The 13587-nt window shown below is 48.2% G+C and overlaps 1 protein-coding gene across 9 annotated transcripts in view; it reads left to right on the top strand.

Annotated features, from left to right (window-relative positions):
- The window catches only part of Pitpnm2 (phosphatidylinositol transfer protein membrane associated 2), a 127664-nt gene that overhangs the window by 89517 nt on the left and 24560 nt on the right, over positions 1-13587 (top strand). For all 9 annotated transcript variants that reach the window (XM_040731154.1, XM_040731156.1, XM_040731155.1 and 6 more), the window contains one exon: positions 3018-3194. In XM_040731154.1, the coding sequence (XP_040587088.1) occupies positions 3117-3194 (78 nt within the window). In that variant the 5' untranslated portion in view covers positions 3018-3116. The remainder of the gene's footprint in view (positions 1-3017; positions 3195-13587) is intronic.

Here is a 13587-nt window from a genome sequence, read left to right as displayed (position 1 = left end):
ATTATTGGGCCCTTGGTTGTGTATTCTATGGGTTTAGATAAATATGTAAGGGTGTGCTCACCATTATATAGCAGTTTAACTGTCTGTATTTGATATTCATCCCACATTAATTTCTTTATGTAATGAACTAACTTCTATGCTGTGAGAGTTGAGGCAGTTAGATTTCTATCTTAATTCTTCCACTCCCAGTTTTTGTTAATTGTATTATTATACATTGTTGATGTTTTCATATACTTCAGTAACCATAATTGCCAAAGCTACAAAATTACTTTGTTTACATCTTGATTTTGCATGGATGAATTTACCATGATTTATCTTGGGTTTCTTGGTTTTAGTACCAGATGATATTTTTAAAGAAGATGCTATCCATGTCTAAACCTCTAAATTCGTATTTAGAGTATTTACTGATCACACCTAAATGACTGTTTAACTGGATAATATTCTGGTTCCTAATTTCTGTCTTTTAGAGCTCTGCAGATATTGCTGCACAGGTTTCTAAAACTGTGTTGTTATGAAGTCTGATTCTCCCCAACTCATCTCTCTGCACCTCCTACTTATATTTTTCCCTATCCTTTAATATCAGTGAATTTTTCAGAATGTGTCTTGCTATTATGTGTAACACCAGCTTATCTTTCCTAGAACATAGAATATGAACTAATCTGTAGGCTTAGGCCTTTTTTAGGTTATTTATTATCTTGTTACATTTAAGAAGTCTTGGAAGGCTATAGAGAAGAGTCAGTGTGTGCAAGCATGAGGACCTGATTTCAGATTCTCCAGTGCCAGGTGTAACTGCATGCGACTGTATTTTAGTGCTGGGGAAGTAGGTAGAGGCAAGAAGACTGGGAGGGCTCACTGTTCAGCTACTCTAACCAAAATTGGTTCAATGAGATACACTGTCTCAAAATATAAGATGGAAGGTAATAGAGGAAGGCGCCTAGCATTGACCTTGGGCTTCGCATGTGCACATCACAATACATACAAATTTTATTTAAAAAGGAAGTGTTCAGTGCCTAGTTCAATGCTTAGGTGCCTGGTTCTGCTCTCCTGTCATGCTCCAGGTGCACTCCAGTCTCATATGTGTTAGCATCTCTGTTGCTTTCACAGCTGCATTTCTGTCTTACTCTTCTCCAGTTACTTTGTGTGAGCTCATCAGATCCACCCACATCGTCTCTGGCTGTCCATGTTATGTTTTGCCCGTTTATTTATGATTTCATGTACCTTTTTAAAAACATGAGCCATGTCTATATTCTTCCCCATTTCCCCCTGAGCTAAGCTAACTTACTTTTCACCTCTCTACTGTTGAAGAATTCCTCTTGTGTCTCATGCAGTCACTTAAACAGCACGTATGCTAAGTTTCTGTGTTTATTTTCTTCCCTCCCTACAGCAGCTTGTCCTCGGGGCCTCGCAACTAGGACAACAATGTTAAGTTGTGCAGTTAGATCCCTCGGGGAGTGACAAACTATGCTCTCCTGTCACATTTTGTCACTCCTGGAGCTGAGTCCTCTCTGTTGCTGTTGGTCACTGAACACTTGGTGGCAACAGTACTGAGCTGTTTGTCCCTTCCTACTGTCTGAGTCCCTGCCTGCCTCCCTGCTCGCCTCCATAGTTCCGGGTGAGCAGAGCACAGTCCCTGTCCTTCACACCGCCTGGGATAAAGTCGCAGTCTTGGCCTTCATTGTCTGACAGTCTTCAGAATACTCTTATAACTAAGCTTTGCTCACAGCCCAGCTCCACCTGGGTTGTGGGAGCCACTCAGAAGCCTTAGTGTCTGTGCTGAGTCTCTGTCCTCGGGTTGCATGTGGCAGTTTGTCTTTGGAGAGGGTGTCATCATGTTCATGTTTTAGATGTGTACTCATGGAGCCTCTGGATGCCAAGAGACAAGTGGCCAGGCTCTAAGATTTCAATCCTGGGGGCTGGAGGGATAGCTCATCCGTTAAAGGCTAGGCTCACAACCAAAAATATAAGATTTCATCCCTGGACATCTTTGAGGGGTTGAGACCTTGAAGGAATATGTTTTGTCTAGCTCACAGATCCTGATTTGACCCTAGACTGGAAGCCTGCAGCCTTGCTTGGTAGGTGAGGAAACCAGAACAGGTGGTCTACTGTGTACGTCACTGGTTAAGAGCCTGAAAGAATAGTCAGCTGAGACTGTGCTGTCTAGAGAGTGTGTCTGAGTTCCATGATTCAAATGACCAAAGGAGACTTACTCAGAGTCATCGTATTTACTCTGGTACAATGAGAACTGGCTCTGAGAACCCCACAGGTCTGAGATCACCTGTGTCTCCAGGCCTTGTCTTCAGCTTCATTGGATATGTAAAGAGATGGGCTCTGATTGGCTGAAAGGATCTTCACATAGGAACTTGAGTTGGTGTGTCTGTGCGCTCCCCCCCCAACGAGCTTTGGGTTAATGGCCCTGCTTTCTGTGAAGAAGTCATTGAGGCTGATATGGGCCAGCTCTGGCCCATCTCTAAGGGCTCTCCCTAAGTGTTGTGAAGGGTCTCTTTCTATCCGACTAACTGATCTGAGGGTTTCTCAGCCAGTGGAGACTCACACGTGCTATAAAGCCATGGTGATGTTTATGTACAGATTGGTACCGTGAGCTACTCTAGACCACTTAACCAGCCCGGGGTCACATGAAACCTGACTGCCATCCCTGGTGTGATCCTGTCCCACCCTCCCCATCTGTGGGACCTATGCTCAGCCTCTACTTAACAGTAGTGAACCTCTAAGGCTACCGCTGTCACCTGTTCAGCGGGCTGAACCTTCACTTCCTGGTGACTGTTGATGGGAGAGTTCACACAGCCTCTCACTTAGTCCTTCCAGTAGCTCTCGAAGATTGCTTAGCAAACAGGGAAAAGCAGGCCAGAGAGGCTAGGAATTTGCTCCAGGTCACTGTTGGCTTGAGAGGGTTGAGATGAGAATTCTAGTCTCAGGTCTAGACGTCGACTTTCTTGTTAGCATGTCCACCAGACATTGCAGAAAAGTGACTCTCCTATCCTCTCTGTCTGTCTCTCAAGGGTCCTCAGTGAATTCTGTCATGGTTATTTAAGGAATCTTGCCTAGGAAGTCCCCACAAGCACGCAGTTCCCTGCCGCCGGGAAGGCGTGGACTCCAAGATGATCATAAAGGAATACCGGATCCCCCTGCCATTGACCGTGGAGGAATACCGCATCGCCCAGCTGTACATGATACAGGTGAGTCCAGAGAGGCAGCAGGGCCAGGTTAAGTTGCATGGATCCCAGCCTCCGCTGCTGGGTACTGCCCGTGGGCGCGGGCTGCTCTTAGTGTGTGTGGAGTGCTGCACACTGGGTTCTTGTGGGATCAGATTATCTTGCCACAACTATATTCCCCACGCCCGTAACACCACTGTCCTCTTTGCATTTACTACCCATCGCCTGGATCAGCTGTTATTAGGGGTCTCGGTCCAGGCTGCTGTCACAAAGCATCCTGTCCTTTGGTTTAAATGCCAGGGACTCTTCTTTACTGTTTTGGAGGCTGTGTCCTAGATGGAAGATGGGCAGGATGGGTTTCTGATGGGAATTGTCTTCCTGAGTTTCACATGTCCTCACATTGGGGTGGACACGCGACAGTAGTCTTTCTTCTACTCCTAACTGTATCAATCCCACTCACGTGACTCCACGTAAATCTAAGTAAATCCTAGATGCACATCTCCATGGATCATCAGGCTGGGAGTTGGGGTTTCATTGTAGGAACTGGAGGAGACACATTTGGTCCCCACACCTCATTTAAGATGTCTGTGAGGCAGACGAGGCTGGTAAGCTGTGCAGGAGCACACGGCCGGGCTCCCAGGGTCTGACAGGAACTCTGAGAAACACCCCTGGACTCTCTCCTCAGTGTTTGATCAGCTGAGAACACAGACCCCCCAAACCCTGCTGTTCGTTCCTGAGACTTCCACGCCAGATGTCAGACCTGCCCACCACCCACACTGTTGGGGTACTGGCTGATTCTGCTCTGTAGAACCTTCTACAGCTACCCTTCTCCCACACCAACCCTGGAGATTTTCCTCAGTGCCAAGGGCCCAGAGCCTCTGCCCCGTTAGAAGCAATCTCTTGGCTTGGCTCTGGCATTTCTGGATATATTGAAGCCTCTTGTTTCTGTTACCCACTGGGTCCTATATCTGACTGGCTTCTCAGTGTATAGACCTCTGGTTGTTGCATCATACTGAACCTTCAATAAGTAGGGTTGGGGACAGGCCACAGCCCTCAGGCTTCCACCCCTACCTGCATTATTTGTTTTTATTTTGACACAGGGTTTCTCTGTGTAACAGCCCTGTTTGTCCTAGAACTCACCTTGTAGACCAGGCTGGCCTCAGACTCACAGAGATCTGCCTGCCTCTGCCTCCTGAGTACTGCGATTAGGGGTGTGCACCACCACACCCAGCTTCTCCCACCTGGTTTCTGATGGGCTTGCACCTTCCACCCAGGGGCTCAGTACCTGTCTAAGAGGAGCTTGAAGCCACTAGAGTTTAGGCAGCTCCCACAGGAGTGCTTCGGCTGGGAAAAGAGCAGGAAGTGCCCCAGCCTCTCTGGGGGACTGTTTGCTCTGAGCTGCTTCAGAAGCACCACTCAATCCCCTCTTGAACCACTTACCCCTTAATTATTTCTAGAGAGCGGGTAGGGGAAGAGCTTAAATCAGGCCCTAGCTCTGAGCACTCTGGGAATAACTTGGTCTGTTCAAGGACCAGACTCATCTGTGATGCTGCCATTTGTCCTGCAGCTTCTTAGTTCCCTTTCCAGCAGTGACCCATGGCCATGGCAGCACAGCCCCGCTGGCTTCCCAGGTTGGACATTCAGGGTCCAGCAGCATGACCTCTAGCTACAGGAGTGCCCCAAGGTATTTCTCAACCATGGAGTCATTGTTACTCAGCCCCACCAAACACCTCATTTCCCAGCACCGGTCCTTATGCATCCAGGCAGTTTAACTGCGAAGTGACCCACACATAGCGTCTGTGTGGTCCTCAGATCTGTACCCAGCCCACGCAGTCCACTGGGCCAATCTGTGCAATGTCTTTTGGTGAGCATTGATCCGCTAGCTTAGATGGCAGTGAGTAGAGGCGTCTCCTTGAGGGCCATGCGTGTCTACACCGTTGTCAGGGCCCCTCTCTGCTGCCATGAGTTCCCAGTGTCTTTCCCTGTGCCCTTTCAGTGAGCAAGTGTGTGTGCAAAAGATAGAATGGTGCACAAGCCACATGTTGCCAGCTTGAGCGGTCCGTAGAAGTCTGATAGACCTCTCTGTAAGCTTTCATGGCCAGTGTAGCCCCTTTAAGACTGGGCTCCTGGGAGAGGACCCCACCCTCTGCCCAAATAACTACGGTTGTCTTCCAGTCCTATGGTGACAGAAAGGTAAGGAGAGTTGAGTCCCTGCATGACCAACAAAGGCAGTGTCACCTGTTTTAGGCGGAAATACCATGGTTCCATCTTGATATCAGAGACCCCCACAGTCAGTACATGCACCTTATCTAGAGGTTGAGGTGTGATCTGTTCCAGACACTAGTGCAGCTAAGGACATGTGGGCTGTCCCAGATGAACCTGGCTCTGCAGAACAAACAAGTAAATCTCCCTGGGTCTCACTGTTTGTTCTTGTTTGTTTGTTATTGTTTTGGTAACTTTCCTGTTTACAGATGGAAAAATTGAGTCAAGTTTGGAACTTAGCTCCCCCCAGCTCCCAGGGGTTTGTCTGGTTCTTGAAGGCTTTGGGATTCAGATGGGGTCAGGAGGAATCCACTCCCAGCCTCAGAGATGAGGGAGTCCATGGCAGACCGGAGTCAGGAGACAGTGGGAGCAAACAGGGAGGGAGGCACCTGAGGAAGCCTGCTTTGCCCACTCCTTATCCTGTAGCCTTCTCCCAGATGGGCCTGGTTGGAAGTGGTGTGAGCTGTGGTCAACAGGCTGAGGGAAGAGAAGGTGGTTTGGCAAGAAGCCAACTCAGGCCATCGATGTGGAACCTAGGTGCTTGTGTCCTTCCTGTTCCCGAGACACCCACTCACAGCCAGATTTCTATCTCTGGAGGCCCTACTCATCTTGTGTGGCCAATAGATAATTTCTATACCCAGCATTCTCTGCTGCTTCAGGACCTACGGGTGCCTATTTCCTAGCCCCTGCCCCTGTCTCTGCTTCTGCTATGAGCTTTGTCTCCTGTGTCTCAGAACCCAGAGTTTCTGGGGGCCTGTGCCACTGCAGGGTGAACATATGTCAGTCACAGGATGTACCTGGATGTGTGCACAGCTCACTGTGTGCAAGTCATGCCCGAGTAACACAGCATTCTGTCCCCACCTGTGTGAAGTCTATTTCAGGGGAGACTGTAGATGTACAAAGTGAAAGCCAGGTAGGAGTAGCAAGGGCTGAGAAATGGGAGACAGGTCTAGGTGCACCCCAGGGAGATGCTGTGGGAGGCAGCATGTTCTGTGCAAGGGCTTTGGAGACAGCTGATGGAATAACAAGGAGACTCATCTGGCAGCAGCTGGAACAGGTTGTAGAAAAGACCAAGCTGGTGAGTCAGCCCATTCCCCTGCTTGAGCAAGTTCTGTACCCATGGAGTGAAGGCTAGTGCAAATCGCTGGTCAGTAACCTGGACAGCTCTGAGAGCAGCTGTTGGGGAGGGGTTGCCCATTTTGTGCCTTCCTTCAGTGGTCCCATGGAGGTTGGGTGGCTGTTTGCCAACCTAAAGCTCCAAGAGTGGATAGCACTACATATTGTTTAGGAATGGTCATGGGCAGGGATGTGGGAGTGGCTTCCTGTGTGAGCAGAGCGTAGGAAGGCTGAGGAGAGCTTGTATGGCTAAGCCACAACTATATGAAGGCATGTTGATCCCTTCACTACTATGGTCAGTGGGGCCCCAGGGATCAGCCTGTGGAAGGCTGGCTTAGCTGAGAGACACCGCCTCCAGAGTGCCTGGTGATTGTGAGGACTAGATCCTGCTTATTGCTGGTTCTTTGGACCAGCCTCTGTTGAATGTCTACTGCATGGAGGTGCCCTAGCGCTATGTGGGGTGACTATAGATTCCATTTCTTGATGCCCTCAAGTCTCCACACCCATCTCACTGGGTGACTACAGCCATCCATAGCCCTCACCTGGTGATGGCAACAGCCTGGGTACCCTACACCTGAAGTGCATCACCTGCTTTAGTCCCCACGGTGACCTGCAGAGCTAGTAATGCTCACAAATGAGGCATCCAGAAATGTCCAAGAGCTTGTCCAGGGGAGTGCAGCTAGCCCAGGAAGCCAGTCCTTCTCTGGAGATCCAGCTGGCTGCCTCTCCACACTTGGAGCACTGGCGTCTCCTAGTCTGTCACATCTCTTCCTTCTCTGAAAGGGATTGGAACGGGATGCCCTTCACTCCATGTCCCACACACAGTCACACTCCACCCCTAGGATGGTGTGGCCTACTCATAGAGTAAACACCACTGGGGAAAGGCCTGTGTGGCTGTGCAGGAGACACAAGGGCCGCTCTAGGAAGCTAGGGGCTCTCCCTGTGAGGCAGGAGAGGGATCAGCAGTGAGTGCTGTTTCTCTGACAGACAGACTGAAGGCTCACAGGGGGTCATCAAGATAACTACCTAGCTAGCTGAGTAGGGCCTGGTCCCAATTCATATTCACATACAACCTCAAGTGTCTGACCTCATCTAGACTTGGGTCTGTGTAAATGTAATTAGTTAAGACTTTTGAGATAAGTTTATCTTGGATTTAGGACTTTCTCCAGGTTGACTAACAGTTATTAGAAGAGGAAGGGACACAGCCAGCAGGAGGAGGCAAGCAGGATAAGATGAGAGGGACGGCCACATACCACAGAGGCCAGAAGGGTGGGATCGTGTCCCTAGAGCCTGTGAGGAGGATGGCATGCTGGCCCTTCTGGCAGGCAGCTTGGAGGTGGCTCAGGCCCAGTTCTGCTTGAATGAACAGCATAAGTGCTGTGTAAGTCTGTATGGAAGAGCCTTCCCTATTCCTGCTGTCTGTTCAGTTGAGAGAAGGCAAGTCTATTAGCTGGTGCTGTACAAAGAATCACACACTAGGTGGCTTCAAACAGCAGAAATGGACTCTTGGATTTCCTCCACCCTCAGACAGTCACCATCTCTCTTATCCTCCACCTTACCTTCTGCAACATGGGTCACTGTAGTACTATCCTATGCTCCAGGGCATGAGAACCAAAGGGTGACAGGCATGCCATCAGCACAGACTCAGGTACCGAGCTGCTGTAAAAGGCAAAGCCAAGTTGTCAACCACAGTACATCTGCTTGCTTCAGATCTAGTCCACAATCCAGGATCAGTCCGTCCTTCCTTCCTTCCTTCCTTCTTTCTTCCCTCTCTCCCTCCCTCCCTCCCTCCCTCCCTCCCTTCCTTTCTCCAAGACACAGTCTTACTATGTAGTCCTGGCTGCCCTGGAACTCATATATAGATGAAACTGGCCTGGAACTCACAGAGATCTACCTGCCTCTGCCTCCCAAGTGCTGGGATTAAGGTCGTGCACCAACACCAGGACATTCTTTCTTCTTTCTGAAGGACACTTTAGTGACTCTGGGCCCTGGAGCTGGACACAACGTTGTGTCCTACAGAGGTCAGGCTCTGGGGTGGTTAAGGTGATGAAGTGTGTGTGTGTGTGTGTGTGTGTGTGTGTGTGTGTGTGTGTGTGTGTGTAGCACTGGTGAGTGCCCATGTCTGCACATATCAGTATGAGCATTTGGGTCAGGGACTGAGCATGTGTGCACATAGACATATATGCTGCTGGGAAGCTGACCCAGGATGGCCTTAGCAATAGCATCACATCACCATGGAAGAATAGTCTGAGCCTAAAGTCACCAGTTCCTCAAACATAGCATCTTATAACAGGAAATGAACCTTCCAGATACCGGGAAAGGCACATAAAGATGACTTAGTGCTATCATGTCAGTATCACCAAGCTCCTTCCAACTCTCCTCATTTGGCTCTTCTTAAACCTTAGTGAGTACAAGAGGCAAGATTGGGGTTTGTTTTTAAAACAGCTTCATAAGTCCTACACCATAGGATTCCTCATCTGAAGGGGACAGGTTAGTGGCTTAGTGGTTGTTAGCATATTCACAGAATTGTACAGAAACCACCTTCTAGATATTATATACAAATATTATCTATATGTTTGTAGGTATCCTAGGTTTTTTCCCTGTTGCTGTGATAAAATATGACAATAAGCAGCTTAAGGGAGAAAGGGTTACTTTAGCTTATGGTTCCAGGTTACAGCCCATCATAGGAGGAAGTCAAGGCTTCAGGAACTTGAAACACCTACTCACACCTCATCCACAGCCAAGAGCAGAGAGAAATGAACTTTCTGTACTCAGACACAGTCCAGGACCCAAACCTAAGGAATGATGCCACCCACAGTGGGCTGAGTCTTCTCACATTGATTAATGTTAATCAAGATAGTTCTCACAGACACGCCCACAAGCCAGCTTGCTCTCGATAAGCCCTCATTGAGACTTTCTTCCTAGGGTGAGTCTAGATTGTGTCAAGTTCACAGTTGAAACTGACTACTACAGAGGGCCAATGTATTTTCCTATGTTTGGAGTGTGTTAAAAGATCAGTAGTTTGTGTAGTAACTTTAGTGTGGAAGGCTCCATTGTCCTCACTCCAGCCCTTGGCAGCCAACAGTTGGCCTTTGAACTGTGCATTCGCCTCTTCTGGACGTTTCATTAATGGGACCATATGATTTGTAGTCTTTTGTGCCTGACTTCTGTTACTTAATATGTGTTTAGAGCTCAGTATCAGTTTTACTCCTCCTTGTGGCTGGAAGCTTGTTCTACTGGATGAATGTACCGTGTTTGTTTTCCCATCTGCTGATGGAAATCTGAATTATCTTTGCCTTTTGGTGATTGTATGTAAGTGTCATCCAGAAGTCTGTGAGTAAACATGTGTTCCTTTGTTTTGACTGTGTGCCTACCTGTAGACTTGCTGGTTCACTCTGCTTCCGCCCCCACTAACTATGTGTGAGGGCTCCAGTTTCTGCATTCGGCTTGGTGCTCTCTTGCTGGTTTTGGTTTGTATTTCCTAACTGTGTTGTTAAAAATCCTTCAGGCACTCACTGGCTATTTGTATGTCTTCTGTAGAGACATGACTGGTTAGGTCTTTGTATCATTTGTGAATGTGTTATTGGTCTGGTGTTGAGCTGTAGGCATTTTCTTTACATTTTGGGTGCAAATTCCTGGCACTAGATGTTATTGGCAAGTTTTCTCTTTCATTATACAAGATATTTTTTGTTTTGTTTTGTTTGTTTTTGTTTTTCGAGACAGGGTTTCTCTGTGTAGCTTTATAGACCAAGCTGGCCTCAAACTCACAGAGATCCGCCTAATTCTGCCTCCCAAGTGCTGTGATTAAAGGTGTGTGCCACCACTGCCCAGCCTCATTATACAAGATCTTTTAACTTTCTTTCTGTTGAATACATGCTATTAATTCTCATTAAATCCAGTTTATCTGTCTTTTGTGATATATGTTTTTGCTAGTTTCCTGCTGAAAGACTACACTTGCAGCTTTCCTGTGGACTATAGAAGTCAGTTCCTCCCATTTCTGCCTCTATAAGGGACCACATCCCATCTTCCCTGTAAGCATTTCGGCCATCTGCACACATGAGTGACAAGGCGCCCCTTTGCAATGAATAAACATTGGTCCCACCTAATATCAGGTCAAGCCCCCCTCCCCATCAGATGTCTTTTTAAATAATCTGAACAGTTTTAGGGTCACATTTATAAATCATTGTCTAATCCAGGGTCATAAAAACTAATTCCTGCATTTTCTTGAGAATTTTAGCTTTTATATCAGCGAATGTATTTCTAGTAAGCTGTCAACAGCAGCTCATGAGAGAGTTGTGTCCGTTGGGGAGATTGTGACCCTGTGTGATGCTGGGGGCCCTGCCAAAACCCCTGCTGCCTCCCCAGCTCTTCTGTCATTCTAGCTGAGTGGGATCACACTTGATTCCTGTTTCTCCATCTGTGACAGATGTCCTCCCGGTAAGCCGTGGTTTCCCCTCCCCACATATGTAGCCCAAACTGACCTCAAATACAGCACTCCTCTTGGCTTAGCTTCCCAAATGCTGAGAGTACAGGTGTAAGACACCACACCCATCTGCAGGCAGCTCTGACGACACTGTCCTACTGTCTTGCCTAGCAGAGCCCTGAATCCATAGGCTCTTGACTCTCTCTCACACATATGTGTACAGAAACGTCACATGGACGTAGACATCCTGACCAGCAGCCTCAGTGCTTATGCCCAGTAAAGGGCCGTAGTGCTCAGTCTCCCTAGTCATATGCTAGGGACACGTAATTCCACTCCATCATCACTAGGTGTCTCTGTAGGCAGCCTGTGCCTGGCCCCAGCCTAGATGGGTTCTGAAGAGAAACACTCAGACCACAGCCTGGAGGAGACAGTGAGGCATATGTAATGGCTAGCGCCACTTGAGGCATGGCTGCCCTCACTCTTACAAACCAGTAGTCTAGGACAGGCCCACCCACAGGAGGGGATGCTGTGTGTTTCCTGAGATTTGAGCAATCTGCAGCTTTTTCCTCTGTCTCCATACTGCCCCAAGTACCTGCAGTCTGGGAGTCACCTGTCACTTTGAGTGAGCTGCATCCAGTACCCTATGCCTCAGTTTCCCCACCTACAGAATGTGGAGTGCTCCATTCTACCCATCTGAGGATGGGGTAGAGACTGAACTAGGGTCCAGACTGCTCAGACTTGACATGCCCTCTGGGACTCCTCTTTCCCCCAGCTCTTTCCATGCATCTCAGCCCCAGTATTTTCCATGGTGACCCCAGCTGAGCCCTTACAGATCAAGCCTAGCTCTTCTTTGTCCCTTGTCCTCACTACCAACTGACAGCAACAATGACTAAGTCTGAGCAGCGGGACCCTCCTCACTGCTCTCTTTCCGGGGCCTCCAAGCCTGTACCCTCCGTCCTTTCTCAGAAACAAACCTGAGAGATCTGTGGGCTTTGGAGCTTTGCAGACGCCCTACTTACAAGCTAAAGCTAGTGTTCCCTGTCTTCCGGAGGCAGATAGGGACCAGCTGCCCTCAGAGGTCGGAGCTGTCTGTGACGGCAGAGCTTTGCTTTGCAGTGTGCCTCGGAGGCAGGCATCTCATTGGCTTGGATGTCTCTGGGTTTCTCTTTATTTTTTAAAAAATTCCATCTATTTGGGCGAGACATGGTGGAACATACCTTTAATCCCTGCCCTTGGGTAGCAGAGGCAGGCAGATCTCTGTGAGTCAGGACTACATAGAGAGACTCTCTCTCTCTCTCTCTCTCTCTCTCTCTCTCTCTCTCTCTCTCTCTCTCTCTCTCTCTCTCTCTCTCTCTCTCCAAAAAAAAAGTATTTTCCTTTCTTCGGGTTGGGGAGGTATGTATTCCATGGCATGTGTGTGGAGGTCAGAGAACAACTTTCAGGGATCAGTTCTGCCTTCCACCATGTGGTTCCTGGGGACTGAACTCAGGGTGCCTGCCACTGCCTACCCACTGAGCAGTCTTGCCAGAACTGTCTTTACTTTTTTGTTTTGGTGATGGTTGTTTTGAGAGAGGTTTTGTTTTTGAACTGGAATTCAAAATCTCCCTGCTTCTGCTAGAATTACAGGCATGAGCACCATGCCCAGCTGTTCTTCACAGTCGTGTCCCTCCACCCCCCAACCCCCAGACAGGGTTTCTCTGTGTAGCCCTGACTGTCCTGAAACTGGTTTTGTAGACCAGGCTGGCTTTGAACTCACAGAGATCCACCTGCCTCTATCTCCCGAGTGCTGGGATTAAAGATGTGCACCACCACCGCCTGACTTTTTTTGTTGGTTTGGTTCTGTTTTGTTTTTCGGCTCTTCATGGCTTTAATGTTAATTTTTTGATAGTTTTATACGTGTGCATAATGGATTTTAGTTGTCTTCACCCACTTGCCATGGCACAGCCTCATTTCTGCTCCAAACCACTGAGTCCCAATAAGGCCCTTCCCACCTTCATGTCTTTTGTGCATGTGACCCAGTGAGTTTAATTAGGACCGCTTGCGAAATTATTTACTGGAGTATGGGCTACACCACTGAAGAAAGTGACAGCTGACAGTCCCTCCCCAGGACACCATCAACTGCCAAAGGCCTGGCTGAGTCCCTCCCCAAGTCTTGAGTGGCTTTGTGTAGCAACCATGGCTGCAATAAGTTCACGAACACAATGACATTGTTGTGTTCAAAGACAACTTTTTGCAACACACTTCCCCATCTTCGGGCTTTTACATTCTTTCTATCCCCAATTCCACAATGTTCCTTGAGCCTTGGACAGAGTAATGTATATATTTCATTTAGGGCCAAGCACACAAATCATCATTCTTTACTTTTTTTTAAAGATTTATTTATTATATATACAGTGTTCTGCCTGCATGTATGGCTGCAGGCCAGAAGAGGGCACCAGATCTCATTACAGATGGTTGTGAGCCTCCATGTGGGTTCTAGGAATTGAACTCAGGAACTCTGGAAGAGCAACCAGTGCTCTTAACTTATCAGCTATCTCTCCAGCCCCCATTCTTCACTTTTAATTCAACAATTTGCACATATAGAAAGTATATGGATCATAAGCACCACTGCAGTGG

Source organism: Mesocricetus auratus, unplaced genomic scaffold (genome assembly GCF_017639785.1).
Source record: "Mesocricetus auratus isolate SY011 unplaced genomic scaffold, BCM_Maur_2.0 Super-Scaffold_100025, whole genome shotgun sequence".
In the NCBI taxonomy this organism is placed as follows: domain Eukaryota; kingdom Metazoa; phylum Chordata; class Mammalia; order Rodentia; family Cricetidae; genus Mesocricetus; species Mesocricetus auratus.
Note: the sequence above shows the minus strand (reverse complement) of the source record. Positions and strands in the feature narration are given on the sequence as shown.